At 55.2% G+C, this 12,938-nt stretch overlaps 2 protein-coding genes across 2 annotated transcripts in view; one reads left to right on the top strand and one right to left on the bottom strand.

Moving 5' to 3' along the window:
* The window catches only part of LOXL2 (lysyl oxidase-like 2), a 67,884-nt gene extending 56,807 nt beyond the window's left edge, over window positions 1-11,077 (top strand). The window contains 6 exon segments of the mRNA XM_008575276.1: window positions 4,506-4,621; window positions 5,693-5,829; window positions 9,393-9,504; window positions 10,182-10,250; window positions 10,253-10,315; window positions 10,318-11,077. Coding sequence (XP_008573498.1) covers window positions 4,506-4,621; window positions 5,693-5,829; window positions 9,393-9,504; window positions 10,182-10,250; window positions 10,253-10,315; window positions 10,318-10,589 — 769 coding nt within the window. The 3' untranslated portion in view covers window positions 10,590-11,077.
* Window positions 11,078-12,049: 972 nt separating this feature from the next.
* LOC103592519 (R3H and coiled-coil domain-containing protein 1-like) overlaps window positions 12,050-12,938 on the bottom strand; it is a 7,817-nt gene continuing 6,928 nt past the window's right edge. The window contains exon 5 of the mRNA XM_008575275.1: window positions 12,050-12,362. Coding sequence (XP_008573497.1) covers window positions 12,250-12,362 — 113 coding nt within the window. The 3' untranslated portion in view covers window positions 12,050-12,249. The remainder of the gene's footprint in view (window positions 12,363-12,938) is intronic.

The following is a 12,938-nucleotide window of genomic DNA, read 5'->3' as shown; positions in this document are numbered from 1 at the left end:
CCTGGACCGGCAGAGCAGAAAGGGACTTCTGGATCACCTAGGCCATCATTTTAGAGAGCAGTACCCAGGCCCAGAGAGAGGAAAGGATATGTCCATCCCAAGTCACGCAGCTGGGACCAGCGTCGTCTCCAGCACCCAGGGCAGCCCCTGCCTGCTTTCCATACCGCCTGGTCCTTCTCCCTGCCCCGTCTCCACCCCCTGCTCCTTCACTTTTCTTCAGTGTCTTGTCCTGGAGCTTCCTCAGACCCCACCTCCTGCCTCTCCCAGAGCACCCAGGAGAGGGTGACCCCTGTTTGAAGGCCTGCCCTTGGTGGTGGGGACTGTGTGTGAGTTATGCTGCAGTAGACAGTGGTGCACGAGCCTCACTCCTCTGGGCCAGCTCTTGTCTGCCTTACCCAGCTCATCTCCGTCCTGTCCCAAGGACTCCATCAGGATCCATGGCTCCCCTCTGGCCAGTCCTGTCCTGGGCTGCTCTTGGACCCAAGCGCCTGCAAGGAAAGTCCTGGCCTGGGAGCTCACTGGACACAAGTGCTTGACTTCATTGCAGACATCAGTGCCTGCTGTGAAGGATGGGAGGAAGGACCCGGAAGGGAGGAAGCCGTACTCCACGCAGAGGGCCTGTGTGCAGAGGCTCAGAAGCAGTGCAGGCAGCCCACTAGGCTCCTGTTTATCATTTCCCGTATGCACAGAAATACGGGAATCTAGAGCCACTTCCCGCAGATCCTGATGAGATTCACAACTGCAGCGGATGAGGATGGGAAGGGATTGTGGAGACCACATATTCCAGTCCCCCCTTCACCCTGAGCAGGCCAGGACCCCTTGCCATGTCCCAGTGCCCTCATGGCCACCCTGAGGGGACACCTGGCCGGGCAAAGAGCTGCCTGGCCTGCTGTCTGGAGGCCTCAGTGTGTGGTTTTGTTTGCCTGGTGCCATGAGTGGGCCAGGGGTAAAGGGACAGCTAGGGCGTTGGCTAGAGACCAAAGAAAAGTCAAGCCCCCCCAGAACGGCCACCACGGGGCCAGGACACAGGGCTGGCCTCAGTTTCCCACAGCACTTCTATGGGCAGGCCCAGCTGGCCTGCTAAAGGGTCATGTCCAGGTCCTTCTGGGACCCCAACCCTAGAATGTTCCTTAATTAGCAGCTGCCCCCTGCACTCCTTGGGGTTTGTGGTCCTTCCAAATGTGGCAGGGCCCTTAGGGAGCGTCTGTCATTTGTGTCCTCTGCACCTTCACCCACTGCCCCAAGGGACAGCATTTGTCTCTTGACCTTCTGCCTCTTTCCCCTTTCTCCTGGGTTCCTCACTCCAAATCTCCCCTCTCTGTCCCCTCTCAGACACCCTCTCAGCAGGACAGGCCTTCCTATTCCTTCTGCTTTGGGCCACGAATCTCCCCACTGTCCCTTCAAAGACACCCTCTCAGCAGGACAGGCCTTCCTTTCCTGCTGCTTTGGGCCGTGCCACTTAGCTNCCTCTGCTCAAAAAAATTGTTTCTGGAAGAATTAGCATTCTATTTCAGCATATTTACAGACATCTCTGAACACCATTTGTGGAGCCAAGCTTGAGAATCCTGGCTCAAATTAGTGTGAAAAAATGCCATTCCCAATTTAATTGATGACACAATGAGGAACAGAGCTATGTTCTTTGAAAACCCTAGGCTGAAACGCAAAGACTGGTCCCTTGGAAGTGTCCTCTTCCCCCAGATGCAGAGGAAAACACTCTCAGAGCTGCTCTTTCTCATATGCACTGTGACCTGGGCTGCTGATCTTGAGGTGGTTCCTGTCTTGCCTCTTGTGCCCTGGGGAGTGGGCCACACCTGCTCAACAGGCACGTCAGGTCACTGTGCTCTCCTCTACCAGGTGCACTGAGTCTCTGGGTGAGAGTTTTATTGGGGTCACCAACCACCAAAAACAGGAAAGAACGTACCCAAACCTCATGCCTTTCTCTCTGCTAGCTTTTTCTATTATCCATGTATCCATCCAATGCCCCCTCCTCAACAAGTGCCGTGTCTTAGGATGCTTTCTTTTGTCCAGAATACAATGACCTCCATCAAGTGCCAGGCTATTCTCTCTCCTGGCAGCGTTCTGGAATTTCTTTCTAAGTCCACGTCTTGACCCCAGGGATAAGCCCCCTCCTAGACTTCCTGGAAGGAGGTAGTGTACTTTCATCACCAGGTCTCACCCTCCCACCTTCCCAATGTCCCCGTTCTGTATATCCTGGGGGGGGGGGGTGCTGGGCTCTACATCCGGCCAGCCAGGAAGGAGATGTGGCCCGGGGGGGGGGGGGGGCCCTACTCCCGCCCGGCCGGGAAGGAGTGGGGGCCCGGGGGGGGGGGGGGGCCCTACTCCCGCCCGGCCGGGAAGGAGTGGGGGCCCGGGGGGGGGGGGGGGCCCTACTCCCGCCCGGCCGGGAAGGAGTGGGGGCCCGGGGGGGGGGGGGGGCCCTACTCCCGCCCGGCCGGGAAGGAGTGGGGGCCCGGGGGGGGGGGGGGGCCCTACTCCCGCCCGGCCGGGAAGGAGTGGGGGCCCGGGGGGGGGGGGGGGTGTGCCCTCATACACCGAGAGGTAAAGCAGATGTTCCAGGACAGAAGCCAGGGGAAGTGGGGGCTGTGAAACCAGCTGCTCACCTCCCCATGTTTGTGGGGGAAAAACTGAAGCCAGGGAAGACTCTTAAATCAAGTCTGCAGACAGCAGAGCCACAGGACGAGGTGGGCCTCTCAAGAGTCTGTCTGTGGACACCGTCTGAATCCTGTTTAGACAACGGAACATAAACCTCCTTCTCTCCGGTCGGTCCGGCCCGGTAAACATGGTAACATAAGCCCCTCTCTGACGAGGCAGACATTTTTTAGGCAGTGAGTCAGACCTCATGTCTCATCTTGCTCCTTCCAGAAGCCAAAATAGACTCTTTCAAATTCATCCCTTCAGCTGCCACAGAATGCTGCCTTGTGAACGGTCACTGTGGGCCCCTGGCTCAGCATCGTCTTAGCCAGAAACATGAGTGACCTGGGGGAAGCCCGAGTTAGCAACTTCGGACATTATTTTTAGCACAAGCAAACACAGGAGGAAGGCCTGTAATTTCCTCTCACAGAAGCTATCCTTTTCATTCCCCTCTGTCCTCCACAGCGGGGGGCCCGGGCCACCTGCACGAGGCTCAGGAGGTGAGCAGCCACTGTCGGCCTGGGAGTAGTAGCAGTGACAGTAGCAGCGGTGTAAAAACACTACAGTACCGCTGTTCCTGCTGGTAGTAGTAGTGACAACGGGAGAGTTGACAGGTACCTGGTATGCTTCTGTCACAAGACTCCTGTTAGGTATTTTGTCATTTATCTAATTCAGTCCTTCCAGTCGCCCTGGAAGTGGGTGAGGTTATCGTCCCCTCTGTACTGACAAGGAAACGCAGGTCATGCAGAAACACAGCACGTGACTCTGCTCCCCCACCCTTACTACCTTGCCCTTCAGTTTTCCAAATGTCCTGCATTGATGGACACGGGCATGTTGGAATCATTGCAGAGGCTTGCGACACACATGCTGCAGGTTGCAATGGGCTCAGGACAGCCTGATTCCTCCAGCCTGGGCCTGGGAAGCCAGTGCGTCCGGAAGTCCCCACCACAGCAAACGGAGGTGGCCCTGTCTCCCCTTGTGTGTCTTCAACAAAACACGTGGCTTTCCAAGACTCTGCATCTGCTCTGCATTCCTCCAAGTGAAGAGCAGGAACATTGTCATGTAAACAGTCCTCCAACAGCGCTGCAGCCTGGTGCATGGCCCTCCCCCTTCCAGAACCCCGGGGTGCACCTTCCCAGCTGTGGGTCTCTCCCTGAGATGACTCACTTCTTCCCAGGGCCGCCACAGCTGGCTACCGTCCCCTCCTAGCTGGACATGCAAGGAGCACAGACTCGGCTGCCCACCTCCCGGCTCCAGCTCCGGAGGTGGAGCCGCAGGCTGAGGCCCTGCCCTTCCCAGTCTGAAGCGCGTGCATGCCACTGGGTGCGTGCAGTGCGTGTCCCATGCAGGACACACACCCTACTTCTTAGTGCCGCCCCCCCCTTTTGTTCTCTTTCCCTCCCTCCCATATTTCCACTTTAAAAAATTTTCAAAAGACATAAAATGCGATTTCTTTTTATTGGTCTGCAGAAAGTGCATCAAACAAGAATGGGCTGAGAGGCAAGGGAGCGCTCAGGAGGGCCCCAGCTTATTAAAAACCACAGCTTATAGCACTGAGCTCACGGATGCCAGGCGGCACCTGTGCATCACGCACATCGTAACTCCCTCATAGCTGACGGGAGGGCTGGGGCTCGGTGAGGGGAGTGGGTGGCCCTCCTCCAGAGCACCAAGGCCTCCCCTGAAGCACCGTGGTTACCGGCTCCTGTCCCCCCTCTCCTGTGCCCTGTTACCCACTCATCTCCCATCTGACCATGCCGTAGGAGGTGCTCATGGAGGCAAATTGCCAGGCAGGCAGCTGTCTGCAGACAGCAGTTGCTCAAAAGCTGAGCTTGCATGCCCTTCTCTTGCTCCAGGCACTACCACAGCATGGAAGTATTCACCCACTACGACCTGCTGAACCTCAATGGCACCAAGGTGGCCGAAGGCCACAAAGCCAGCTTCTGCTTAGAGGACACGGAATGTGAAGGAGGTATCTTTGTGGGGGGAGGGGTGGTAGGAGACTCATAGGGACTTAGGTGCTCCCACCTCCGTGTCCACCCAGCTGGAGCCCCAGCCAGATGCTGGACTCCCTGTCCCCTGGCTACTGCTGACTCTCCATGTGGGGCCTTCATTTGCCCAGCTCTCTAGGGCCTTCCATGGCTATAACTTGGAGCTGGGGGGTGTGGGCAAGACCTGACTCTAAAGACAGGTCAGCCTGAGTTTTGCTGATGGTAGGTCCGCACGGCCTCCCAGGTAAGGTCCACCCTTGGGCCTGACGCAGACACCCCTCCTGCTCTGGCTCCCACAAACCTTTTTCCCTGTGTGTCCTGACGTCTAGTGTCCCTACCCCACCAGGTTCTTACCCTTCCAGTCCAAGCTCAAACGACACCCTCTGAGGTTCCCTGCCTCTCTTGCCTGCCTCCTCCAGGCAGGCAGGGGCAGCACTCCACTCTCACTGTGAGTAGGTTGCCACATCTGCACTGTGATCACCTGTCAGCACACCTGCCACCTTGACATGCGGGGCTCTTCAAGGAGAGACATGTTCATTCTCACTATACCCACTGCCTAGAGTGGTGCCCAGACACAGCAACCTCTCAATAAATGTGCGTTTAACTCGTCACTCATTAAAGCAGCCTGCCACTGACATGCCGTGAAATCACACAGCAAGGGATTTTGGGAAACCTCCCATGTGCAGACAGTGTGTAAGGATGCTGACATTCCAGAGGAGACAAGATGACCCCCACACTAAGCTAAACAGTGAACATCAGAGCTTTCCCAGATACACACACAGTTCATCCCCAGTGAAAGGATTTCACAGAAAGGCCAGGGTGGCCCGCAGTGGTCAGGGAGGACTTCGTGGAGGAGGGGGATCTTGATCCTGGTCTGAACAGAGGGGTGAGACATGGGTAGGGAATTGAATGGTGAGTCCCATTGAAATGACAGCAGACCAGAAGCCCACACAGTGGGGATGGGAGGCTGAGCCCAGAGGAAGCAGAGGTTGGGGGCAGGAAGTGAGGCCATGCACCTACCGTGATGGGCTTCCCTCGGGCCCTGCCTGCAGACATCCAGAAGAGCTACGAGTGTGCCAACTTCGGTGAGCAGGGCATCACCATGAGCTGCTGGGACGTGTACCGCCATGACATCGACTGCCAGTGGATCGACATCACTGATGTCCCCCCTGGAGACTACCTGTTCCAGGTGAGGTGGGCAGGCAGGGGTTCCAGGCCCTGCTGAAGGGAGGAGGGGAGGCCGCCTCAGCAGCCTCCTTCCAGCTGGTGCCTGAACAGGTGCGCAGGCCAGGCTGGTGTGGGGTGCCACACCTGGAGGCTGTCACGGTGTGTCAGGCGACCTCAGTATGTGAGGCATGCAGGAATGAGAGTAGGCCGTGTGCAGGGCCTGTGGGAACCAAACACCTGAGATGGTCGCACTGGGTTCAGTTAACGCCTGGTGCTTGCAAATGAAAACGCATCTGCAGGCCAGATTCGGTCCTTGGACCACGAATTTGTTCCACAGACTCTAGAGCAACCACACATTTTGTCTCATTTTGAGCTACTTTTCCCTCCACTCCGATTTCTCCCAGGGACCTCACCCCTTTGGTCGGTAACGTCAAGGCTGAAAAGAATCTGATAAAGGGCCAGTCACTCACAAGCGTTTGTGACTTAGTGCTCCCAGAAATACCTGCCTCATAAAAAAGTATCTGCAGAGGCATGTACTAGTCCATTTCTGTGCTTATAACAAAACACCTGAAACTGGGTAATGTATAAAGAAATGAAATGTCTTTCTTACAGTTTTGGAGGCTGGTTAGTCCATGGTCCAGGGAATGGATCTGGTGATGGCCTTCTTCAGGGTGGGAACTCTCTACAGGGTCCCACAGCGACACAGGGTATCACATGATGACAAAACTGGCAAGCACTCTCTCATGTGCTTCTTATAAAGCCACCAGTCCACACCAGTGGTAATTCATTACTTTGAGGGCACAGTCTTCATGATCCAATCACCTCTCAAAGGCCCCACCTTTCAAATATCATAATAGGATTTCCCACCCTCTTCACACTGTTACAGGGGATCAAGTTTCCAACACATGAACTTTTGGGGGACACTTTTGACCCATAGCGGGGGGCCATACTCCATGCAAAGAAATGAATCTATGATGGTAGAAGTCAAATGCTAGGGACAGCCTGGCTGGGTGACTTTTGTAGGGACTTCCCAGGGCTTCCACATACTTTGCCCTGGCAAAAGGCCAGCTCTGGGGAGGAACCAGGGGACCTTGACCTCCCTCCTTCCTGCTAACAGCTGCATGCTCCAGCCAGGGCCCATTTGGTGGAGGAGACGAGGGGCACTGTGCCTGCAGGGTCTCTCTCCTGATGCACGGGTGCACGTCTGCCCACAAAAGCTTCATTTCACCCTCTCACTCTCTCCCACATCCCCACCCATCTCATTTGCCACCTTGCCCTGTTGGGTGGCAAAGTGGATGAAATGTGTCATTCTGCTTTGAAAGCCTTCCCAAGGGGGCATTCAGCCAGTCCAGGTCCCCACCTACAGGCAGTCCTCTGAAGAACCAACACCTGCAGGGAAGTGACCACAGAGGGGCTTTGAGAGGTTTCCTGGGGAATTTCAGAGGCTGGAAATGAGACAGCCAAGCACTTTTCCACCCATGAGCCCAGAACCGCAGACTTGGAGAGGCCCAACCAGAGAGCAGAGTGCTCTTTATTTAAAAAAAAATAAATAAATAAATATCCGTGACTATGTGCACGTATACAGTGCCTGGCGGTTTATATGTGAGGTTTGCTGTCACTTTACCAGGTGAATGTATAGTCTCATGTATTCTGATCAATACCGTCTATGCAGTAGTTAGGATTTACTGCCTAGGCCCAGTGAATGCATCGTCTTATTTAACGTTCCAGTGAGGAGCATCATTACTGTCTTCATTTTACAGCCAGGTCACATCAGCTCTGTATTCTATTTTCTCAACCTCTGAACTGTACAATTAGCAAATGGACTTATCAGAGACATGTCAATACCTCTGATTAATTGGAAAGAATACTTCCCTTGGGATAGACACAGAGCCTTAGCCGCAGGAAAGTCCTGGCCTGGGAGCTCACTGGACACAAGTGCTTGACTTCATTGCAGACATCAGTGCCTGCTGTGAAGGATGGGAGGAAGGACCCGGAAGGGAGGAAGCCGTACTCCACGCAGAGGGCCTGTGTGCAGAGGCTCAGAAGCAGTGCAGGCAGCCCACTAGGCTCCTGTTTATCATTTCCCGTATGCACAGAAATACGGGAATCTAGAGCCACTTCCCGCAGATCCTGATGAGATTCACAACTGCAGCGGATGAGGGTGGGAAGGGATTGTGGAGACCACATATTCCAGCCCCCCCTTCACCCTCAGCAGGCCAGGACCCCTTGCCATGTCCCAGTGCCCTCATGGCCACCCTGAGGGGACACCTGGCTGGGCAAAGAGCTGCCTGGCCTGCTGTCTGGAGGCCTCAGTGTGTGGTTTTGTTTGCCTGGTGCCATGAGTGGGCCAGGGGTAAGGAGACAGCTAGGGCATTGGCTAGAGACCAAAGAAAAGTCAGGTCCCCCCAGAACGGCCACCACGGGGCCAGGACACAGGGCTGGCCTCAGTTTCCCACAGCACTTCTATGGGCAGGCCCAGCTGGCCTGCTAAAGGGTCATGTCCAGGTCCTTCTGGGACCCCAACCCTAGAATGTTCCTTAATTAGCAGCTGCCCCCTGCACTCCTTGGGGTTTGTGGTCCTTCCAAATGTGGCAGGGCCCTTAGGGAGCGTCTGTCATTTGTGTCCTCTGCACCTTCACCCACTGCCCCAAGGGACAGCATTTGTCTCTTGACCTTCTGCCTCTTTCCCCTTTCTCCTGGGTTCCTCACTCCAAATCTCCCCTCTCTGTCCCCTCTCAGACACCCTCTCAGCAGGACAGGCCTTCCTATTCCTTCTGCTTTGGGCCACGAATCTCCCCACTGTCCCTTCAAAGACACCCTCTCAGCAGGACAGGCCTTCCTTTCCTGCTGCTTTGGGCCGTGCCACTTAGCTGGGGAAATGCAGAGGAAGGGGATGGGAGGGATGGCAGGGGCGGCAGGGGCTGAATGGGGGGTGGAGTCCAGCCTCCACTAGCAGCCCCAGAGCCAGGCCCTGGACCGGCAGAGCAGAAAGGGACTTCTGGATCACCTAGGCCATCATTTTAGAGAGCAGTACCCAGGCCCAGAGAGAGGAAAGGATATGTCCATCCCAAGTCACGCAGCTGGGACCAGCGTCGTCTCCAGCACCCAGGGCAGCCCCTGCCTGCTTTCCATACCGCCTGGTCCTTCTCCCTGCCCCGTCTCCACACCCTGCTCCTTCACTTTTCTTCAGTGTCTTGTCCTGGAGCTTCCTCAGACCCCACCTCCTGCCTCTCCCAGAGCACCCAGGAGAGGGTGACCCCTGTTTGAAGGCCTGCCCTTGGTGGTGGGGACTGTGTGTGAGTTATGCTGCAGTAGACAGTGGTGCACGAACCTCACTCCTCTGGGCCAGCTCTTGTCTGCCTTACCCAGCTCATCTCTGTCCTGTCCCAAGGACTCCATCAGGATCCACGGCTCCCCTCTGGCCAGTCCTGTCCTGGTCTGCTCTTGGACCCAAGCGCCTGCATGCTCTCCTTCCTTGAGGTCACTGGCTCTGGAAGCCGGGCTGGTCTCAGCAGAGCCCCAGGCCCGGGGTGGAGGATGGCTGAGTAGAGAATCACCAGTTTTCTCTGACTTGACTCCCCCCAGGTTGTCATTAACCCCAACTATGAGGTTGCAGAATCTGATTACTCCAACAACATCATGAAGTGCAGGACCCGCTATGATGGCCACCGCATCTGGATGTACAACTGCCACATAGGTAAGGCCCCGAGCTGCCTCCACCCTCCTCAGGCCCCTCAGCCCACCACTGGGGAACAGGTGAGAGCTGCCCCCACTTTCCCAAGGAGCAGAGGCAGCTTCCTGATTTGGGGACTGGAGCAGCCTCACATTTCCATGCTCAGGAAAGAAGCCACAGACAGGCAGGCCTGGATGGAGGCTGTTTTCACAGCCAGCTCTGCCATGGGAGAGGGTGGCACAGAACTGGGCCAGCCCAGGGCACACCCCAAAGCTATTTAGGGCTGGGGCTGAGGCCACCAACTCATTATGCATGTGACTTCAAAAATGTGGGCGTCAGCTATTTGTGGGCTCTGCATGTCAGGTTTTCCTCTGTCAAGAACTAGAAGCCAGCAAACCACTGAAACTTCCTAGTCTCCAATAATGACACTTTCTCTTTGGGTTATATGACCTGGAGGACACAAGGGAAAACAGGGCTTCCTCCTCTGCAGGAGTGACAGACCTCACTCTTGGTAAATTACAGGCACTATATTTATTCATTCATTCACTCAACCTTGTCAGAGCACCTGCCATGTCCCAGGCCTTAGTGACAGCCAGCGCCCAGCACCTGTCCTTGTGGGGTCACACAGAGGCCAAGTCCCTGGCTCAGGTAAGGGCTGAGTATCTCATTTGCCAAACTCTCCCCTGATTGCCACTCCTCAGGCGGGTCCTTCAGTGAAGAGACGGAAAAGAAGTTTGAACACTTCAGTGGACTCATAACTAACCAGCTCTCCACGCGGTAAAGAAGCCTCTGTGGTCACCTCCTGTCTTTGGGCCACACCGCATCTTCCCCGGGATGTCCCCCAACAACTGAGTCTGACCGATGGCCACGCCCCTCACTCGGCCCCCAGCCCGTCCAGACCCCACAGCCATGACCATGCTCAGGAGGAAGGGGTGCTGCTGCCTGACCGGGGTGCAGGGGCTGTCCGCAGGGCTGTGGGAGCCACACCAAGAGCCAGTCTTGCTCAGGACCCCGCCACACACACAGGTTGTCATCAGCCTGTCCCCCAAGCCACCCAGCTCCCTACAGATAATATGTGGTCCTTTTCTTCTCAAGTCACACATGAGTGAATGTGAGCTTATCAAACCCCACGATGGTCAGGCTGAATCCTGTTTCTCCTCTTCTGAGATTGGTTACAGCAAACTTGAATATCTAGACCTCTCTTCCAGCTAAACCAATGGCCTCTATTCTAGACTATTATATTCCCATATATAAATAATGCTGCCATGTGTTTTGTGACTAGGTGAGCTCAGAGTTGGTGCTTCCCTCTCCACCCCCTTATTTTTCCAGACACCATTATTATATTATATTTTCACAGACTTTGAAACACAAAGTAACTTAGTGGCATTTAATATTGGGCATCTGGGCCTTTGCAAGTACAGCTCAAAAGAAAGACCAACTCACCTGTGTAAGTGACTCTCTATTGTTCCAATTCTGTGGGTCATTGAATCAACGGTGCTAAAACCAGGGTCCTGGGTGACGAGGACACTCACCAAACACCATGTGTCATCACAGACACTTACACATACTTGAAACTTGGAATAAAAGATTTATAGTATGTGTGTGTTTCCTTTGAACCACTGCACCTGGGCCCCAAGCGCAGGTTTCCTGTATATTTAGTTGCAGTAACAGAGTTCCGGGTACCTTTATGGTTTCACTCCCATGGAGATGCGTTCCCATATCCCCTATAATCCAGTGTGGCTACCGGGGCTTCCTTCAGTACAGACCACAAAAGGAGCAACTCCTGTCCTTTGGGAAAAGCAGGTTAAGAAGATCACAAAAATCAACTAAAACACAGGTTGTAACCTTTCTTGAACTCCTGTTTTTTACTGAAACTTGTCAGGGTGCACAACAGTTGTATTAAGACCAGATGGGACACCCAGATCTAAACAACCACAGGCGGCTTCCAAAGGAAGGGGTGTGCACAGAGCAGGAGCTCTGGATGGCCTGCGCCAGCCACTCTCACCCAGACACAAGTGCTCCCACTTGTACCAGAGCCCAGCAAGTGAGAGTCCACAATGACCCCAAGGCTCCAGGAAGGGCCACCCTGGCACCAATCCACCTAAATCCAAGAGAGGAGGGCACTGCGCCCACCCCCACAGGGATGCCTCCACCTGTTACCATGAGGGGAGCAAACTCAGTACACAGCTTTCACCTCCTGGCTTCATTCGCATCTATTTCTCGGAGGACCCCTTTGTAACCAGCACCAAAAGGTGACTCTGGGACCAGCCCAAATGCCTGGGGCCCTCAGTACTGCCATTAGCCCAGAGCTGCTCTGCAGCACATGGCGGCAGGCTGGGATACCCAAATGGCTGGAGGAGGCTGGGAAGGTGTCGCACAGCAGGTGTTGCAACATATCTCCAAAGCTGGGCAGGCTCTGTGCACAAATACCCTTGAAGCCCAGCAGGGGTACTCCAGGCCAGGCTCCTAGAGTGATTGTTTTTCCCCAGCAACCACAGGCCAGCGATGGGAAGCAGGATAGCGCCGCCTAGTGTCCCACCGCAGATGGTCACATTTTGAAGCAATCACATTAAAGCAACTTTTAAGTTTTTATTTTTTCTCAACTTCTGGGACTAGACAAACTAAAGCTCACCATGCCTCACAATGAAGCTTCAGTAATGGTGCAGGGCTGTTTGGTGTCTGTAAAGGCTTGTGGTGTTGGGCCCCGGTGTAGTCCTGGGATGCAGATCCAGCTTGACAGGACTCTTGGGACTCAGGATGGCAGACACTCTAGACAGCAGGCTGCTCTTTCTTTTTGTGTTGGAGCCCCAGGGCCTGGGCCACCAGCCTCCGGGCCACTGCCGTATTTGTCTGTGGTCTCTCCTTTGTCAGACGCAGGAGCTCTAAAAGGAAGGCCCCACGGAGGGGTGGGGACTTGAATGGAGGCCATGTCTGCCTCTCCTCCCAGCGACACAGCAGCCTCAGGGACCATCTGCATCAACTTCTAATTTTGCATGTGAGGGGCCTGAGGCCAAGCTGTGCCCATGCACGGCCAGAGACCCGTGAGACAGGGCCTGCCTAGGGCTCCAGGCTTGACGATCCAGGCTCCCAATGGATCTTGACCCAAACCTGTCACCTCTTGGTGCTCTTGTTTCTCTCTGTAGTGGGGCTGGGGAGGGGTCAATCCTGCCCACATCCCTGCTTTGTAGGGCCCTTTGGGAGGGAGACGAAGTCAGCCTGGGACACCTGGAGCTCTTGGACCTATAGACAGGACATTTATTGCTCCCCAGGAGTCTAGGGCGAGGCCGTGTAACCTTCCGCAGGGGCACAGTGGCCTCAGCAGACCCCCTCCAGGCCTGTTTTGCCGGCCGCCACTGCACTCACAGAAAACTGGCCTCTCAAAGCCCCCAACATGCTTTCTAGGAGGAGAAGAGGGAAGTAGAGGAACTGACATTTATCTGGCACCTTATGTCTGCCCC

The sequence above is a fragment of the Galeopterus variegatus genome, unplaced genomic scaffold (assembly GCF_000696425.1).
Source record: "Galeopterus variegatus unplaced genomic scaffold, G_variegatus-3.0.2 Scaffold1167, whole genome shotgun sequence".
Taxonomy (NCBI): Eukaryota; Metazoa; Chordata; class Mammalia; order Dermoptera; family Cynocephalidae; genus Galeopterus; species Galeopterus variegatus.
This window is presented reverse-complemented; position numbering and strand designations above follow the sequence as displayed.